Source organism: Micropterus salmoides, unplaced genomic scaffold, assembly GCF_014851395.1.
Source record: "Micropterus salmoides isolate LMB-PRFRI ecotype aquatic unplaced genomic scaffold, ASM1485139v1 Ms_hic_scaffold_2, whole genome shotgun sequence".
NCBI lineage: Eukaryota > Metazoa > Chordata > Actinopteri > Centrarchiformes > Centrarchidae > Micropterus > Micropterus salmoides.
In genome coordinates this window covers 46743093-46757624 of record NW_024041150.1, presented here as the reverse complement: position 1 = coordinate 46757624, position 14532 = coordinate 46743093, and the positions used below count along the sequence as shown (strand labels likewise).

The 14532-nt window shown below is 39.5% G+C and overlaps 1 protein-coding gene and 2 long non-coding RNA genes across 3 annotated transcripts; 1 reads left to right on the top strand and 2 right to left on the bottom strand.

The window, feature by feature from the left end:
- Positions 1 to 672: 672 nt before the first annotated feature.
- LOC119912012 lies at positions 673 to 3686 on the top strand. The gene is made up of 7 exons (XM_038730985.1): positions 673 to 804; positions 888 to 1005; positions 1119 to 1210; positions 1314 to 1428; positions 2158 to 2430; positions 2573 to 2749; positions 2833 to 3686. Exons 1-7 carry the CDS (start codon positions 673 to 675, stop codon positions 3018 to 3020), a joined length of 1095 nt encoding a protein of 364 aa, XP_038586913.1. The 3' UTR covers positions 3021 to 3686.
- A 2792-nt stretch (positions 3687 to 6478) lies between these two features.
- On the bottom strand, positions 6479 to 9188 carry LOC119912435. The gene is made up of 4 exons (XR_005446151.1): positions 9017 to 9188; positions 8129 to 8196; positions 7886 to 7929; positions 6479 to 6738 (listed from the first exon to the last, which is right to left on the bottom strand). It is a non-coding gene; the product is annotated as an uncharacterized LOC119912435 (long non-coding RNA).
- Positions 9189 to 9470: 282 nt separating this feature from the next.
- Positions 9471 to 12436, bottom strand: LOC119912437. The gene is made up of 3 exons (XR_005446153.1): positions 12244 to 12436; positions 11657 to 11807; positions 9471 to 9686 (listed from the first exon to the last, which is right to left on the bottom strand). It is a non-coding gene; the product is annotated as an uncharacterized LOC119912437 (long non-coding RNA).
- Between the last annotated feature and the right edge of the window lie 2096 nt (positions 12437 to 14532).

Genomic DNA, 14532 nt, shown 5'->3' with positions numbered 1-14532 from the left:
CACAGCAGACAGCTTCAGAAAAAGCTTTTTGGAGCGGGAGGCTGTTAGATTTGAAGTGGATAAGATCTGCAGGGAGGAGCATTTTATCTGTCCTGCATGCACCCCAGACATGCTTGCTGTTTCTGTGGACTGAAATCGCAAGCACTACCGCTTTAAGAACGCAGCAAGGTACTTACAAAATGTGTGTAATTTGCAGTGTTGTTAAAGTAACCTTTGCTGTGTCATATTGAAGGTCAATGTGTACCTTTCTTTCAATTAGATCTGAAGAACAAGCCTTATTTGATGGCATCTTCATTGCAAAAGATGATGAAGTAGAAAGATTTGTGGATTACATTCATTCCAACACCAACCATGTAAACTTGTTGTATAATATTTCTAAAAACACGACCAATAACATTTTACAGTTGACATTGTTTGGGTGAGTCCTGACTATTTATATCAACCTTTTTCCATGTTGTAGGTCTCTGGAAGAGGTGTCTGTGGAGGGGAGTGGTCAGCTGCCAGGAAACTTCTCAGAGATCCTCTAGTAAAATTGATGAGGAGGGACTTGAGCTTGCGGTCTGTCGACATGGAGTTTTTCTCGGCGCTCTCAACATGTTCAGGGGAGAAATATATGCTTATCCCCTCTACCTGCAGAACAAGCTGGCAAATAAGTCAATAAGCTTTTTTGCCATGGATGTAACCTGCAAGTACTGGCCCTACCTCCACAAAGTGACAAAAAGCTGCCCGGAGCTCCAGCACCTTCTGAGCATGAAACCATTCCTCTCAGTGTTTCCTGCCAAAGCCCATGATTTTAAATGCGAGGTAAGAAAACATTACCATGTCATTAACTGTCCCTAAACACCTGAAAAGGTATGTTGGCAGCTTTTAAGTATTTTCTTCAATAGGTTAAATGGAGTGGAGCTTACCAGCAAGGGGCCGGATTGACACTTGGGGAGGAGGTTGAACAGTGTAACGCCTTCCTCTCTAGGACTGCTGTGACCACAAAGCACATGTCCAAAGCAGGTAAGGTAACCACACACTGCACTACTTAGATTGAAAGTGTTACAAGAAAATTGTAGCCAGTGAGGGACATGTGGTACAACACAGATTAGTGTATTTTTTTTTCTTTTTTACAGGACGTACAGACATGCTTACACTGATGGCCATGCGCTGGAATCAGCAAAAGTTTAATAACTTGGCTGCTTCACTTGCCTGCCGATATCAGAAGGTAGAGATGAGTATTGTTATTTTCTTATATTGTAAATACCTTCTATTGTATATTTTTGTAGGTATAACATTTTTATTTCATTTCTTTTTTTTGTTATTTGAAGGCCGCAAAACGCCTGGAAAGCCAACTTCAGGATCTGGAAAGCATGAAAATCCAGCTGGCAGTGACACAGGTTGAAGTTGAGGGCTGGGTCACTGATATTAAGGAGTGGGCAGAAGGTGATAGTTATACTATTATTTCAATGTCTCAGTTCTGCAGAATAATGGGAGACATGCTTCTGCAAGTAATTACTGTTTTAAAATGAAATCATACATACACTGTTTTCTTGGTCATTTACTTGTGCAGTTAAAATGCCAAATTTTAGTATGTAGTGCATGCACACTGGAAATCATGTCAAAACAAAGTGCCCTGAAAGTACCTGAATGGTGCACAGTCCAAAAGTTGGAACATTGGACATTTCGGTGACATTCAACACTTTATTTTAAGGTGTCCTTCTTAGAGTGTAATTATACATTTAAATACGGAGTAATATTAATTAACTACATGTACTTACTATAGGATTAGGGTAGGATTAGGATTTGGTTGAGGGTTAGTTACATGTAATTATGCATAATTTATTGTTATTACTATTTTAAGTTCATGTAACATATGTAACAACGACACCGTAAAATAAAGTGTTTCCGACATTTCTTGCAGTTAGCAGATCCCATCTTGGCTACGTTGTCATTTTCTTTGGTACCCTGTTACATACTTCCTATACACGCTAATAAATATGAAATGAATATTGAGACTCACCTGTCCTTCCTCCAGGAGGAAGAGGTTAAGGTAAGAGGTTAAGGTAATCCTTATGACTTCCCTGTGGCGTTCTGTGTTACACTGAGACTTAGCTCGTTTCAGTTACTGCCATGAAAATGTAAGTGAAATGTTTACACTTCTTTTCTTCTCAGCAACAACATCCCAAAAGAATGCCGACCTTGACGCGGTGACCAGTAGAATGGAGGCGCTGGTGGCCAGCATTAAAAGAAGGTCCCAGCGCCTTTACAAAGACACCGATGGCAGCAAAGGTCGGGCCCGGATTCGGCGCAAAATCAGAGAGGAGAAGGCCATTCTTAGCTCTGTCGTTGAAAAATACAACAGTATGGTTCCAGATACAGAAAGAATCGTCTTTGACATCATTCTCTCTGACGAGACAGTTTGGCCATGGCAACTTTCACATGGTGGTATGTACACAAATCTGTTGACAATTTTGTTTGATTCACATAGTAGCACAAAACCAATTATGCCTTATCCCAGATTATCTCAAATATTATTTGAAAAATAATCATACTTACAATTTACTTATTTTCCACAACTGTATCCCAGACGCTGTAGATTTGAAAATCAAGAGGAAGGCGTTTGATGTTGTGATGGCAATAAGGAGACTTGAGGAGGAGAAGAAGATTGTTCTTTCTGAGATGGCAAAGCATTGGAAATCTCTCTCCACTCGTGCAGACACACTCAAGGAGATGTCATCCCAGCTTTCCAGTGAGGCATTGCAAAGTACGTATTTAAGTAATGTGTTGTAATACTATACTGTACATTGTAATTTTTTTTCTGATAATTTTTTGTTTTACTCCCATAAGGTGAGCTGTGGGCTCTAAATGAAGAAGGGATCAAGGGTTTCCTCAGCTTAACTTTGAGAAAGAAGCAAGAAGTCACCAGAATGATGAAGCATGCAAGAGACTGCTATGCTCAAGTTTTGACTGGAACAAGTATGGACTTCCAGAATGATTGGGATGGATACGACAGTGATTCTGAACTGTCAGATTGAGGAGCTCTCGAAGTGATAAATGACCAGTTATTCACTTTTGGTTCGATTTCTTATATTTTTCAGTGTTTTGTTTGTTTGTTTTTAGTAGTGGGGGCAGGTCCAAAAAAATCACCAGTTAAAGCTGCCGTCGCCCTATTTCTGATACCGTGGGGGGGCAGAAATGTTCAGTAACACCTCAATGCAGTACATGAGATCCACGGGGAGGAGTCGGATCAAGATCCAAGGGGTGGAGATGGGTAGGATTAGGGTTGGGTTTAGGGATTAGGGGTGGGGTTTAGGGATCAGGGGGCGGAGTTGGGTAGGTTTAGGTGTATGTAAGGTGGGAGGAGTTGTATCTGGATCCGACTCCTCCCCATGGATTTCATGTTCTGCAGTGAGAACCATCTCGAAATGTTGCTGTGGGGGGCCACCACGGTCAAATCAACAAAGAGGAAACACTGTTTGTAAGTCAGATATGCTTGAATAATAGTAATTATCATATCTACATGTTACATTACAACAATAATAATGAATGTAGTTATACAAACTGAAATTAATTTAAGAAACTGTTTTTTGAAGAGTCGTCTTCTGTTTATGGTAGAACAAAACTATGTGCAGAAAAGTTTACAGGAAGGTGTAAATATGTGTATTTTACTAATAATAATAAACATAATTCCACTGATGTCATCTGCTGTGGCAAATCTGAGTTTTCTGACAGTTTTACATGGACACACAACCCCATTTTTTTCTGAATTTGGACTCTTGCATCAACTCACCTGCTACAGATGGTCTCTGAAAGCATCCTTGACAGGACTTATTCAGCTGCTTCTCATGTGCAGTGAAGGTACATAGAGGTTCAACAAATGCTAAAACTGGCCCAAAACTTGAAAATGTGACTTAATTATAGACACTATAGTGGTTATTATATACACACACAAACCAATTTTTCTGAATTTGGATGTTTAATTGGGAAGTGTCGTTGAATTACTGCAAGACTTGTTTTAATAACTACATTTCCTGACCTAAGCACTTTGATTTGCCTTATATACTATATTTAAAAAAAACTACAGTTGAGTGTTTAAAAATACAGCCTAATGGCTTGTTTGATTAATTTGGATTTGTTGTACTGTTGTGAAAAACAAAAAAATAAAACTATAAAAAGAGAAGCATTTTTTTTTTTTTCCATGCATAGTTATTTAAAAAAGCAATTTTGTGGTTGGTTTTAAAATTTTGTGGTTGATAAATGTTAATAGCAGAGACTAAAGGGGAAAAAACATGAGAGCATATTTATGGGTTAGGGTTAGTGTACATACAGTATACAACATGTGTTTTGGCATTTTTGGCACACTTCTTCCTCGGCTTACAGCATACAGACACAACTAGCATATCTCATTCAACCATTTCACAAGTTGATGAAAGGGTCTTGACATGGGTCAGAAGGTATTAGAAGTCATAAATGATGAACCAATCCACCAGCTCTGCTCCTACAGGCACCTTGGGGTGTATATGGACAATACCTTTGGCTGGAAGGCCCGTGTTGAAAGTGGGTGTTATGTTCTGAAGAGATGAGTTTTCAGTTGTCTTTTGAATGCTGTCAGGGATTCTGCATTCCGGATGAGGGTGGGCAGATCATTCCACCAGCATGGAACTGTGAATGAGAATGTTCTAGAGAGTGATTTTGTGGCTCTTTGTGATGGTACCACAAGCCGTCGCTCATTGATCGATCGTAGGCTTCTGGTGGGGGTGTAGACTCGTAGGAGCGAGTGAAAGTAGGAGGGAGCTGAGCCAGTGGTCGATCTGTAAGCAAGTGTCAAGGCCTTGAACTTGATGCGAGCAGAGAGTGGCAGCCAGTGCAGAGAGATGAACAGAGGAGTGACGTGGGCCCTTTTGGGCTCGTTGAAGACAAGACGAGCTGCAGCATTCCAGATCATTTGTAGATGTTTAGTTGCACAAGATGGAAGTACAGCCAGAAGAGCATTGCAGAGAGCATTGACCTCTGAACTTTGAACCCAGTCCATCTTGGTTTGTAATTTAGCAACAGAAGGTGCTAAACACATAAGACCAGCATTTATATATAAAGCTCTGGGCCTCTGCTGTCATGTAGATATGGTCACCAAAGTTTACCCACTGTATAAGCACTGTCAAATATGGAAATAAGCTATCTCACCTATTTAACGATTCATTTTTTTAAATCTGATAACACCAGTGTGTTCCCCATCCCAAAAAAACACAGGGTGTATCCAAAATTTTACATTTTAAACTTATAATTGTGAGAAATATACCAATATACTTTAAAACTACAACTCCCATAAGAGACGCGCCACACAAAGCGAGTGCTTATGTGTAGTTATTCTGGGGTGGGGGTGGGGGGACATGTTCGTGTAACTATGTAACTATAGGCCATGAATGGGCTTCATTCCATTGCAGATTGCCGGCCGGCCGACGAGCACACAATACATGAGACAAATACATTAAACTGTATTTTATTATTATTGTTATCTTTATTGTTTAAATCCTCAAATACAACGTTAGACAAAAACATCAATATTACGAATACAGTTTTTTATTCAAGAAATGTTTTACAATAGTACAAAAACACATTTCTTAGAAATCTAGAACATTTCCAAAAAAGCATATATTAAATAAATTAAGTCAATTTTGCACAAATATATTTTTTTATCTTCTTATCCGCCGAGCGGCACATACTACGTCACTTCCGGAGTCTTCGGTCGGTAATCGGTATTACCAAAGTCCTTTCTCTGGTATTGCGGCTGGTACAAAGCTGAGCAACTTGTTGTTGCTGGTGGCAACCAATGACAACCGATTCTGTGAATGAACGCCCGCATTGCATTGTGGAGTCTTTGCGTCTAGCTCGGATCATATGTTCTGTATTACAGCATACTGTATTATTTCACCGTAAATAAGACCGAAATATTAAAATAAATAAATACCATAACATCTAAATGAATATTGACAGTTTTAAAAATATAAACAAGAAACCCAGATTGGCCCATATAGACTGAAATAACAAAAGTAAAAAAATATAGTCTTCTGCTTTTACCCATCCGGGGTAGACTTGAACACACACATTTAGTGCATCAAGGTCAATGGAAGGCCACAGTGCAGCAGCCAGGGTTTCATGTGCCTTGCCTTTAGAAAACTTCCTGAATTAGAAAGCATGCTTTCAAATTTTTAGAGGCTACTGGACCCTCTTGACCTCTGGTCCTGGTAAGCCTGTTCATTTATCCACCCCTGCCTACCTCAGCTACCCTTTCTACAGAAAATGTATGGTTTAGCTGGTGGAATCAACGGTTCCTTAATGGTGTCAATTAATATGAATGAAAACATGTCCCACCTTCCTACATACTTTGTGCATCACATTACAATATATCATTTGATGCATTGAAGACTTCAGATGATTGGCTAAACCACAAGGTGAATGGAAAGACAAACAGAAATAAAGGTATACATCGAACAAAAATCAATAATTAAAAAATAAATGAAAAAACAGCATGACAGCATGTTAGGGTGGAAACCATTGAAAGTGTGTAACGCGGCTCCTCCTCATCTAAAGTAGTCACATCCGCAAGCAGGATGGCTGGGCCCGTAACGGCAAACTTGACATCTCATAGCAGGTATTTAACTCATTGAATTACAGACCAATGTGTGACATTACACATGGTTGGCACCTGGTGAGAACTGGCAGGCCGGCTCCCATGTCTCCTCCCAGATTTTTCCACTGTAAGTATCAGTAAAAAAATAACATTAGAACAGTGAAAAACAGGAGCCATTTTAGCAATAGTTTCACAGCATAAATATTTTCAAAAAATATTGTACGGTCTTGTATTTCATTGTTTTTATAAAACCTATACATATATAGTCCTTGATGAAATGTAACAGATAAACATCAGCCACTCTCATAGATAAAGTCATAGAAAGTCAATAGCTGACATCAGTCAACAAGGATGAGCTTGGCCGATACTGATGTTCTGCCAATATATTGGTGAAGGTCTACTTCCTACATAGACATTACACCGGGGGAATTATGCATAGTACTGAAAAGAGCAAGTGGCTAAATCCTGTAGACAATATTTGACACTGCATTTATTCCACCCTATACCAATTGGTATACTGGTATATACCCTATGAGTCTACAATTACAATATTGCGCAACATTTGAAGCAATTTGTGTTGATTTAATCTTGATTAAAGCTCATGAAAAAAAATTTAAAAAGTCAAAAAATCAATCAACTCACTACATTATAATAAAGAGGAATACAGAAATGTCGACCTTTCAAAAATAAATGAACAAATCTGACTTATCAAAAATTGTTAATGCATACACTCTATACTTGGTGTGGCTGCTTTTGCACAAATTCCTGCATCGGTGTGGTGTGGAGGCCATCAGTGTATGGCATTGCTGAGGTGTTATAAAAGCCCATGTTGCTTTGATAGTGACCTTGAAGTTGTCTCTAATGTTGGGTTTGGTTTCTATCATTGTCCTCTCTATGGGGTTCAGGTGAGACGAGTTAAGCACAGCAATACCATGCTAAGCAACCCAGTTACTAGCAGTTTTCGCACTGTGGCAGGGGCAGAGTCCTGCTGGAAAAGGATATCAGCATGTGCGTAAAGCTCGTCAGCAGATGGAACCATGCTCTAAAATCTCCAGGTAGAAGGCTGCATTGACGCTGGACCTAAAACCTAGTGGACATGACAATTCTCTCAACGCTGCTTTTTGGTTGCAAAACTTTGAGACCCACCTGTACATTTAAAGTTGTGTGCTACAATATAAATTTCAACCTTTATCCACTACCTATGAGATGGTAAAAAGTGGAAAAAGAGTACATGTATGAAGGCAATATAAACCAATATAAAGCAGTACTTACCATGCAGAGCAAGGTAACCATTTCACCCTTACTTCCTCTTGCCCCTACAGAAAGACAAAAACATATAATCAGGTTTTGAATTTCATAATTTTTGGGGCAAGGCCACTTGGCCTTCAGTTGAACTTAAATGGACTCAAATTACCAATGCTTAAATGGTCAGTATTTTGTGATATGTGAAATGCCAGATGAGCCACAGACAATGGAAAGATGATCAGACAGCCTAATGAAAAATATATTTCTTACCTCATTTATCCTTCGTCCTGTTATGGAGTCATATTTGAAAACTTTTTGCCTACTACATTTCCGGCAACCTTAAAATGACAATAATAATAATAATATTAATTAACCATAAATGTAAAAAAACCCTGGAAATTAAACTTAAAGTTTCATAAAACCTGGGGAACAACTTTAAGCATTGTCCTTGAACTTTGAAAACGTCAGAAAATACAGCTAAATAACTGAAGAATACATATATAAAGGGCCATTCACACCAAAAACGATAACTATATAAAAAAATATTGTTCTCGTTAATATGATAAACTATAACGAGATTGAGAACAATATTGTTGGGGATCGCTTTTAAAGCGATTTTGAGAACAATAAAAAGAAGAGCTAACAACCAATAGGAACCCATCACATCTTAGCCATCACATTTATTAACACAAGGTGAGACTTTGCTTATAGCTGGTCAGTCTGTCTGGACGCTTTTATCGTTATAGTTCCTGGAATGAACTGCTCTTTAGCCATTAGATTCAGTGATTTCATAGCCGAAATTTAGCCTAATTATCCTACTGCCTGGCCTAAAGGTTATTGAAGCAGATTGTGAACAGTGATAGGGGGGGATAAGCTACCTGGGCTGCCCACTGATGTGTGCGTCAGTGTGTGTGTATTCATCTCTCCTCAAGTGTGTATTGCTCATTGCTTTACTCCTAGAGTGTGCTTGTTCGGTACTGAAAGGTATGCATGCGAGGACAAACTCCTTTGTGTATCAGACTGGCCACTGAAAATTACTCACATTAACTACGGTAATTGACTGTACTTAAATTCACCTAAAGATTTCTGTATTTCATGAATAATGATTACAAAAAGGAGAAATTCATACATAGTGTGCTAAGACCACAGTTAACTTACACTTTCTTTTTTTGGGGGGGGGTTGTTCCTTCACAGGGAGAGAGACAGGGTGTAAATCTAAAATCTAAAATGTCTCCTTTTCCTGGGCCTCAGGGTGTGGATCGGGCTGGGCCTGAGGGTGTGGATCGGGCTGGGCCTGAGGGTGTGGATCGGGCTGGGCCTGAGGGTGTGGATCGGGCTGGGCCTGAGGGCGTGGATCGAGCAGGGCCTGAGGGTGTGGATCGGGCTGGGCCTGAGGGTGTGGATCGGGCTGGGCCTGAGGGTGTGGATCGAGCAGGGCCTGAGGGTGTGGATCGAGCAGGGCCTGAGGGCGTGGATCGGGCTGGGCCTGAGGGCGTGGATCGAGCAGGGCCTGAGGGTGTGGATCGGGCTGGGCCTGAGGGTGTGGATCGAGCAATGTCGTCGTGGAATTCCCTACAATATAGCATGAGTATGTTAATTTTCAATATTTCACCATCATAAAAAAAACAGGCATGACTTAAATTACACAAATCCTACCTTCTTTGATCAATACAAAATTGTAGGCCTTTCTCATGGTGGCCACAATTTTTAGGTTGTCCTCAGTGGGTAGCAGATGGGTCACCACATCAGACACCCACTTTCCAGAGGCCTTATCTTTCTTTGCGAAAAATAGAATTGGGACATAGCCCAATGCACTTAGTTTTTTCACCTGTAATAAATAAATGCAGACAGCAAACATTAGTTATTCCCACTGCATTACTTTCCACCCAATTGGAAAACAAATTTGCATTAAATACATTAGTGCTACTGTTTCTAATATCGGGCTACACAACTTACATGACCAACCTTAACAGCTTTTCCCCTTAGAAACAACATTACATGATGTTTTATTAACAAAGTTCGGGAGGAGCACGTTCAGATAATTAAACCCAATTAGACACGAGTGGAGCAAACTCTGCTAATCAATCCAATCAACGAGTTAAGAGGTGTATATATAACAACAAGCTTAGCTCTGTCCGTTGACAGTTTGACAGCATCCCTCCACCACCCCATCTCCTCACTTCTAGCCCTAAATACTTTTATAACAATGGGGGAAGTACTCTGGGTTCAGGCAAAAATCCTGAGCTCGGAGACCTCCCCCGGACCGCACGCCAAATACTCATAATCTTTACTCTGTTAAATTGATGTAAGTGTGAACTCGTGAAATATGTACTCTATACCAGTGGTTCTCAAAATGGATTTGTTTCAAATGAGAAAGTTGTGCTTAATCGTTAAGAAATGCTTATCAATGACGATGTAATGATCTAGAATCTACATATAAAATCTTGATTATGAATGTACTAATAAATTAAAACATTAACATTGAACTTTTTTTGTGATTATGATTAATCAAGTCAATCTGTTGTGAATCACTTCACTCAGGTCATGATGAACCATTCTTCCTGCTGCTTAGCTTGGCTTATTTGCCATTAAGATAGCTGATGAACATGGTCCTCATCATTAAGTGATTCAAAATCCAAAGTTGACTAAAGACCAAGTAAGTACACACCAGCTAGAAAACAAGGAATAGTGAACTTAAGAGAATAAAAATGGCATCAAAGTATACAAATGGTAGCAAGCATATGCTTAATTGTTTTGATTATGAGGGGGTTCTTGGAAATTCTTCTCCCACACAAAGGGTCCTTGGCACAAACAGTTTGAGAACCCCTGCTCTATACAACCAATATTCATCTAATGTTGTGCTGGATGCTGGTGGTCAAATAGTTAGCAATCTGGGATTCTAAAGGGAACACAAAAAGTCCTGACACCCTTCAAAAATAATTATATTGATTGGACACACACAAAACAAAATATGATAAAAATACATTTTGACTGGACTAACTCTTTATGGCCACCTATCCACCTGATCCAAACACTCTCCTCGGTCTACCTGTCTCTGCCCACGGCAAATGTAGATTGGGGGACTAACAGAAACACTACAGAACCTGGTCTCGGTCCTACTCCAGTAGGTATAGTCGAATCCTTTCCACTTTTAACCCGACATTAATCTCCCCTGTAGTAATTCAAATACTTTTTTAAGTTGTGTCTTTGAAATAGGACACCTGGAATATGGCCTTGTTTTTAACAACACATATGTTGCACACAGCATGGCTTTCACACATGTCCTGAGTTATTTTGTCACATCATCATGCACTTTCTCTAAAATTAACACCGCGCAAGGCACTATAAGTGTGCGATGCAATATTCACATGCTAGGGGTGGTAGTGCAAGGTAAGAGCATGTTATCTACTTACATAATCATGCAAGACTGTCTTTAATAGTGACTCTGGATCTGAATTCTGTGATCTGCCTTTAGCAGAGACAGAAACTTCAGTAACACGCATACTGAAGTACCTGTGTGGTACTAAAGCAAGGTTATATTTGCAATGTAGCCGGTAGTATATGTAAACAAATGTACATGAGCGCCTGGTCAAAAAGAAAGTCTATTCTATGCATGTCAAGCAAATTACAAATTAATTAAAATAATATGTTACACCAATGCCATCTATGACTACCTCAAATTCATTCACTGACAAATTCAACTTATTTTTGTAAAATGAGGCCCTTGCCCTATCACAAAATATTAATGAAAGTGAAACAAATCATATTGCTTAATGAAATATGAGCATTTCTACTTACTGCAATATGGGCAGAGTCCACCACTCTTCCTGCATTTCTGTTTTTTTAGGACCCTTTCCCCCCACTTCCTGTCCAGGGTCACTTTTTTGGCCGCTACTTTCTTTTTTTGGGAGATGGCTGCGAAACAAGAGCTGCAGGTTTTGCGGCTCACCTGTGTTAGTAAAAGTATACCAAAGTGAGACATCAGATCCACAGTCACAGAGAAGAAGTAGAGTCAATATACAGTTTAATTTGGCTGTATACAGGAAAGAGAGGAACACACAAAGCACAATGCAATTCAGAATATGCATCTCTAGATTGACACAGGATTATTATTATTATTATCATACAGTGAAAGTGGCAGATGTAGGAGACACCCAGGCTAAATCAATGTTGCCTATGGCATTTGGTGCAAAACAAGCAATCAAAATTGATATCAACCAGATGCCTTAAATTATCACTGTTTTGTAACACAGAACACTTATCATACAGGGTCGTTTAGTAGGAGTATACTTTAGTGTCCAATTGACCTAATAATGAGAAATGTATAACATTTAAAACCACATATTTGAATACTGGACATAATGCTCTATTTGACTTTCCCTCACCTGGTTAGGTGCTTGGCAGGAGGGGCAAGGCCTGAACTTCTTTCGAGAAATCTACACCACACACACACACACACACACATTTTCTAGAGTGCACTTAAGACAGTGTAAACAAACACAACATAACTTATTGGCATAATTGCTTTCTACCAAAACAATGAGAACGATTGAGCAGCTAACTTTAAGGTTAACTGTTTAGTGTCACTGCAACAATAACCATGCACTTATATCAGTCTCTATGCCATGAATTTTCTACAGGATAGTTGAGGGCTATGTAATAAAAATCTGAAAATCTTACATTCCCCTATGATTGTGTCTTACATGATAATATGCGACAAAAATGAACTTGATTTCAATTAACTTAGCTAACTTTGCTAGCTTGCACATTTGGTGCAGTTCAAGCTTTATTTTTTATAATGTCTTCTATCATTTCTCGTCATAAGAAAGGGCCACCTTACAAATCTAAAGTTTCTAAACACAATTTCTTGTCCTGATCCAACCGTTTTTGATGTGTAAATGTAAGAAGAGGATCCATCTCTATTAATGAACCCTTCTACTTACCCAGTGGAAAATCGCAATGGACCTTGGGATCGCCCATACGGTGACGTCAGCGTTATTAATTTAGAGGATTTAGTAAAAATAATAATTTAAAAAAAATGATTAATTGAACACAATCGTAGCATATTAAAATCAACAAACCTCCGATAGAAATACGTTATCCAGCATGCTCTAGTGTTTTACCTATGATAAGAAAACGCTTTAAAACTGCATACTTGCACGCGAATAGGAGCGTTAAACTCACCTTTTAATTACGTTTTACCTGCAGTTGTGCGTTGCTTTGGTCAAACTCCCCTCTGAACGCCGTTTTACCTGCAGTTGAGTGTTGTTAAACTCACCGCTGAATGTGGTTGCACACCATGTTCGTTGTTAAACTCACCGCTGATGAACGCGCTTAGCTTTTGAGGGCCCTTTGATATCAGATTGCGAGGGTTTTTAAACATCAAACACCAGTTGGGGGGCATTTGAATCGCCCTGGCATAGATAATTTTTGGTAGCGTATTCCTTTATTTTTATTTATTGTTGTCTCGACCCACAAGGCAGACAACGGGTTGCGGTTTGGTGATCGACCCAAGACGTCAAATTTCAACGCTGTTGAGTTCTATAGAAGTCTATTGGACTGCCCCGCACGTTGAAAAATGAAGCCGAAGGTATACCCAGTGCGTCAAAAAAGTGACGCCAGGGTCCCTTGACCATGCGTCAGACATTTGACGAGTAGGGAGTGAGACTGTGTTGTGGGGAACTCCACATGTCATTTTTGTCAGCTCAGTTGTGTGATTACCTATAGACACAAAGTAGTCCCTGTCCTTTAAGTAGGATTCAAACCAGTTTAGTACTGTGCCAGAAAGTCCAACCCAGTTTTCAAGTCTGTCTAGTAATATGTTGTGGTCGACCGTGTCGAATGCAGCACTGAGATCCAATAATACTAAGACTGAAATTCTGCCACTGTCAGTGTTTAAATGGATGTCATTGAAGACCTTAACAAGAGCCATCTCAGTGCTGTGGTGTGGTCGAAAACCTGACTGGAAGACATCTAAAGAGTTATTTAGTGCCAAGAAAGCACTAAGCTGTTGAAAAACAGCCTGTTCAATGATTTTACTTAAAAATGGGAGATTTGATATGGGCATATAATTGCTCATTAGTGACCTGTCCAGATTGCTCTTTTTTAAGAGTGGCTTAATGACTGCAGTTTTCAGGGCCTGTAGGAAAAAACCTGAGAGGAGAGACATATTGACAATTTGTAGTAGATCTGAGGCCATGCATTTAGACACATTTTTGAAAAAACCTGTTGCCAGAATATCAAGGCAGCATGAGGAGGATTTCAGATGTTGTATTATGTCCTCCAGGTTTTTATGGTTAATAGAATCTAATTGTCTTATGCTATATAAATTGTTTTTGAGTGGACATACGGACAAGACATATCCTGTTACTGACATGGAGGCACTGATTGCTTGTCTAATAGTTTGAATTTTGTCTGTGAAGAAGGAGGCAGATTCATTGCAGGCCCTGGTGGATAGAAGTTCAGAGGCTACAGACACAGGAGGGTTGGTTAGCCGGTCGACAGTAGCAAACAGGGCACGTGCATTATTAGTGTTTTTGGTGATGATGTCAGAGAAGAAGGACCGCTTTGCATTTCTCAGCTCTAAATTATAAATGCGAAGTCTCTCTTTATAGATGTCATAATGAACCTGGAGGTTTGTTTTCCTCCACCTGCGTTCAGCTTTTCGACACTCT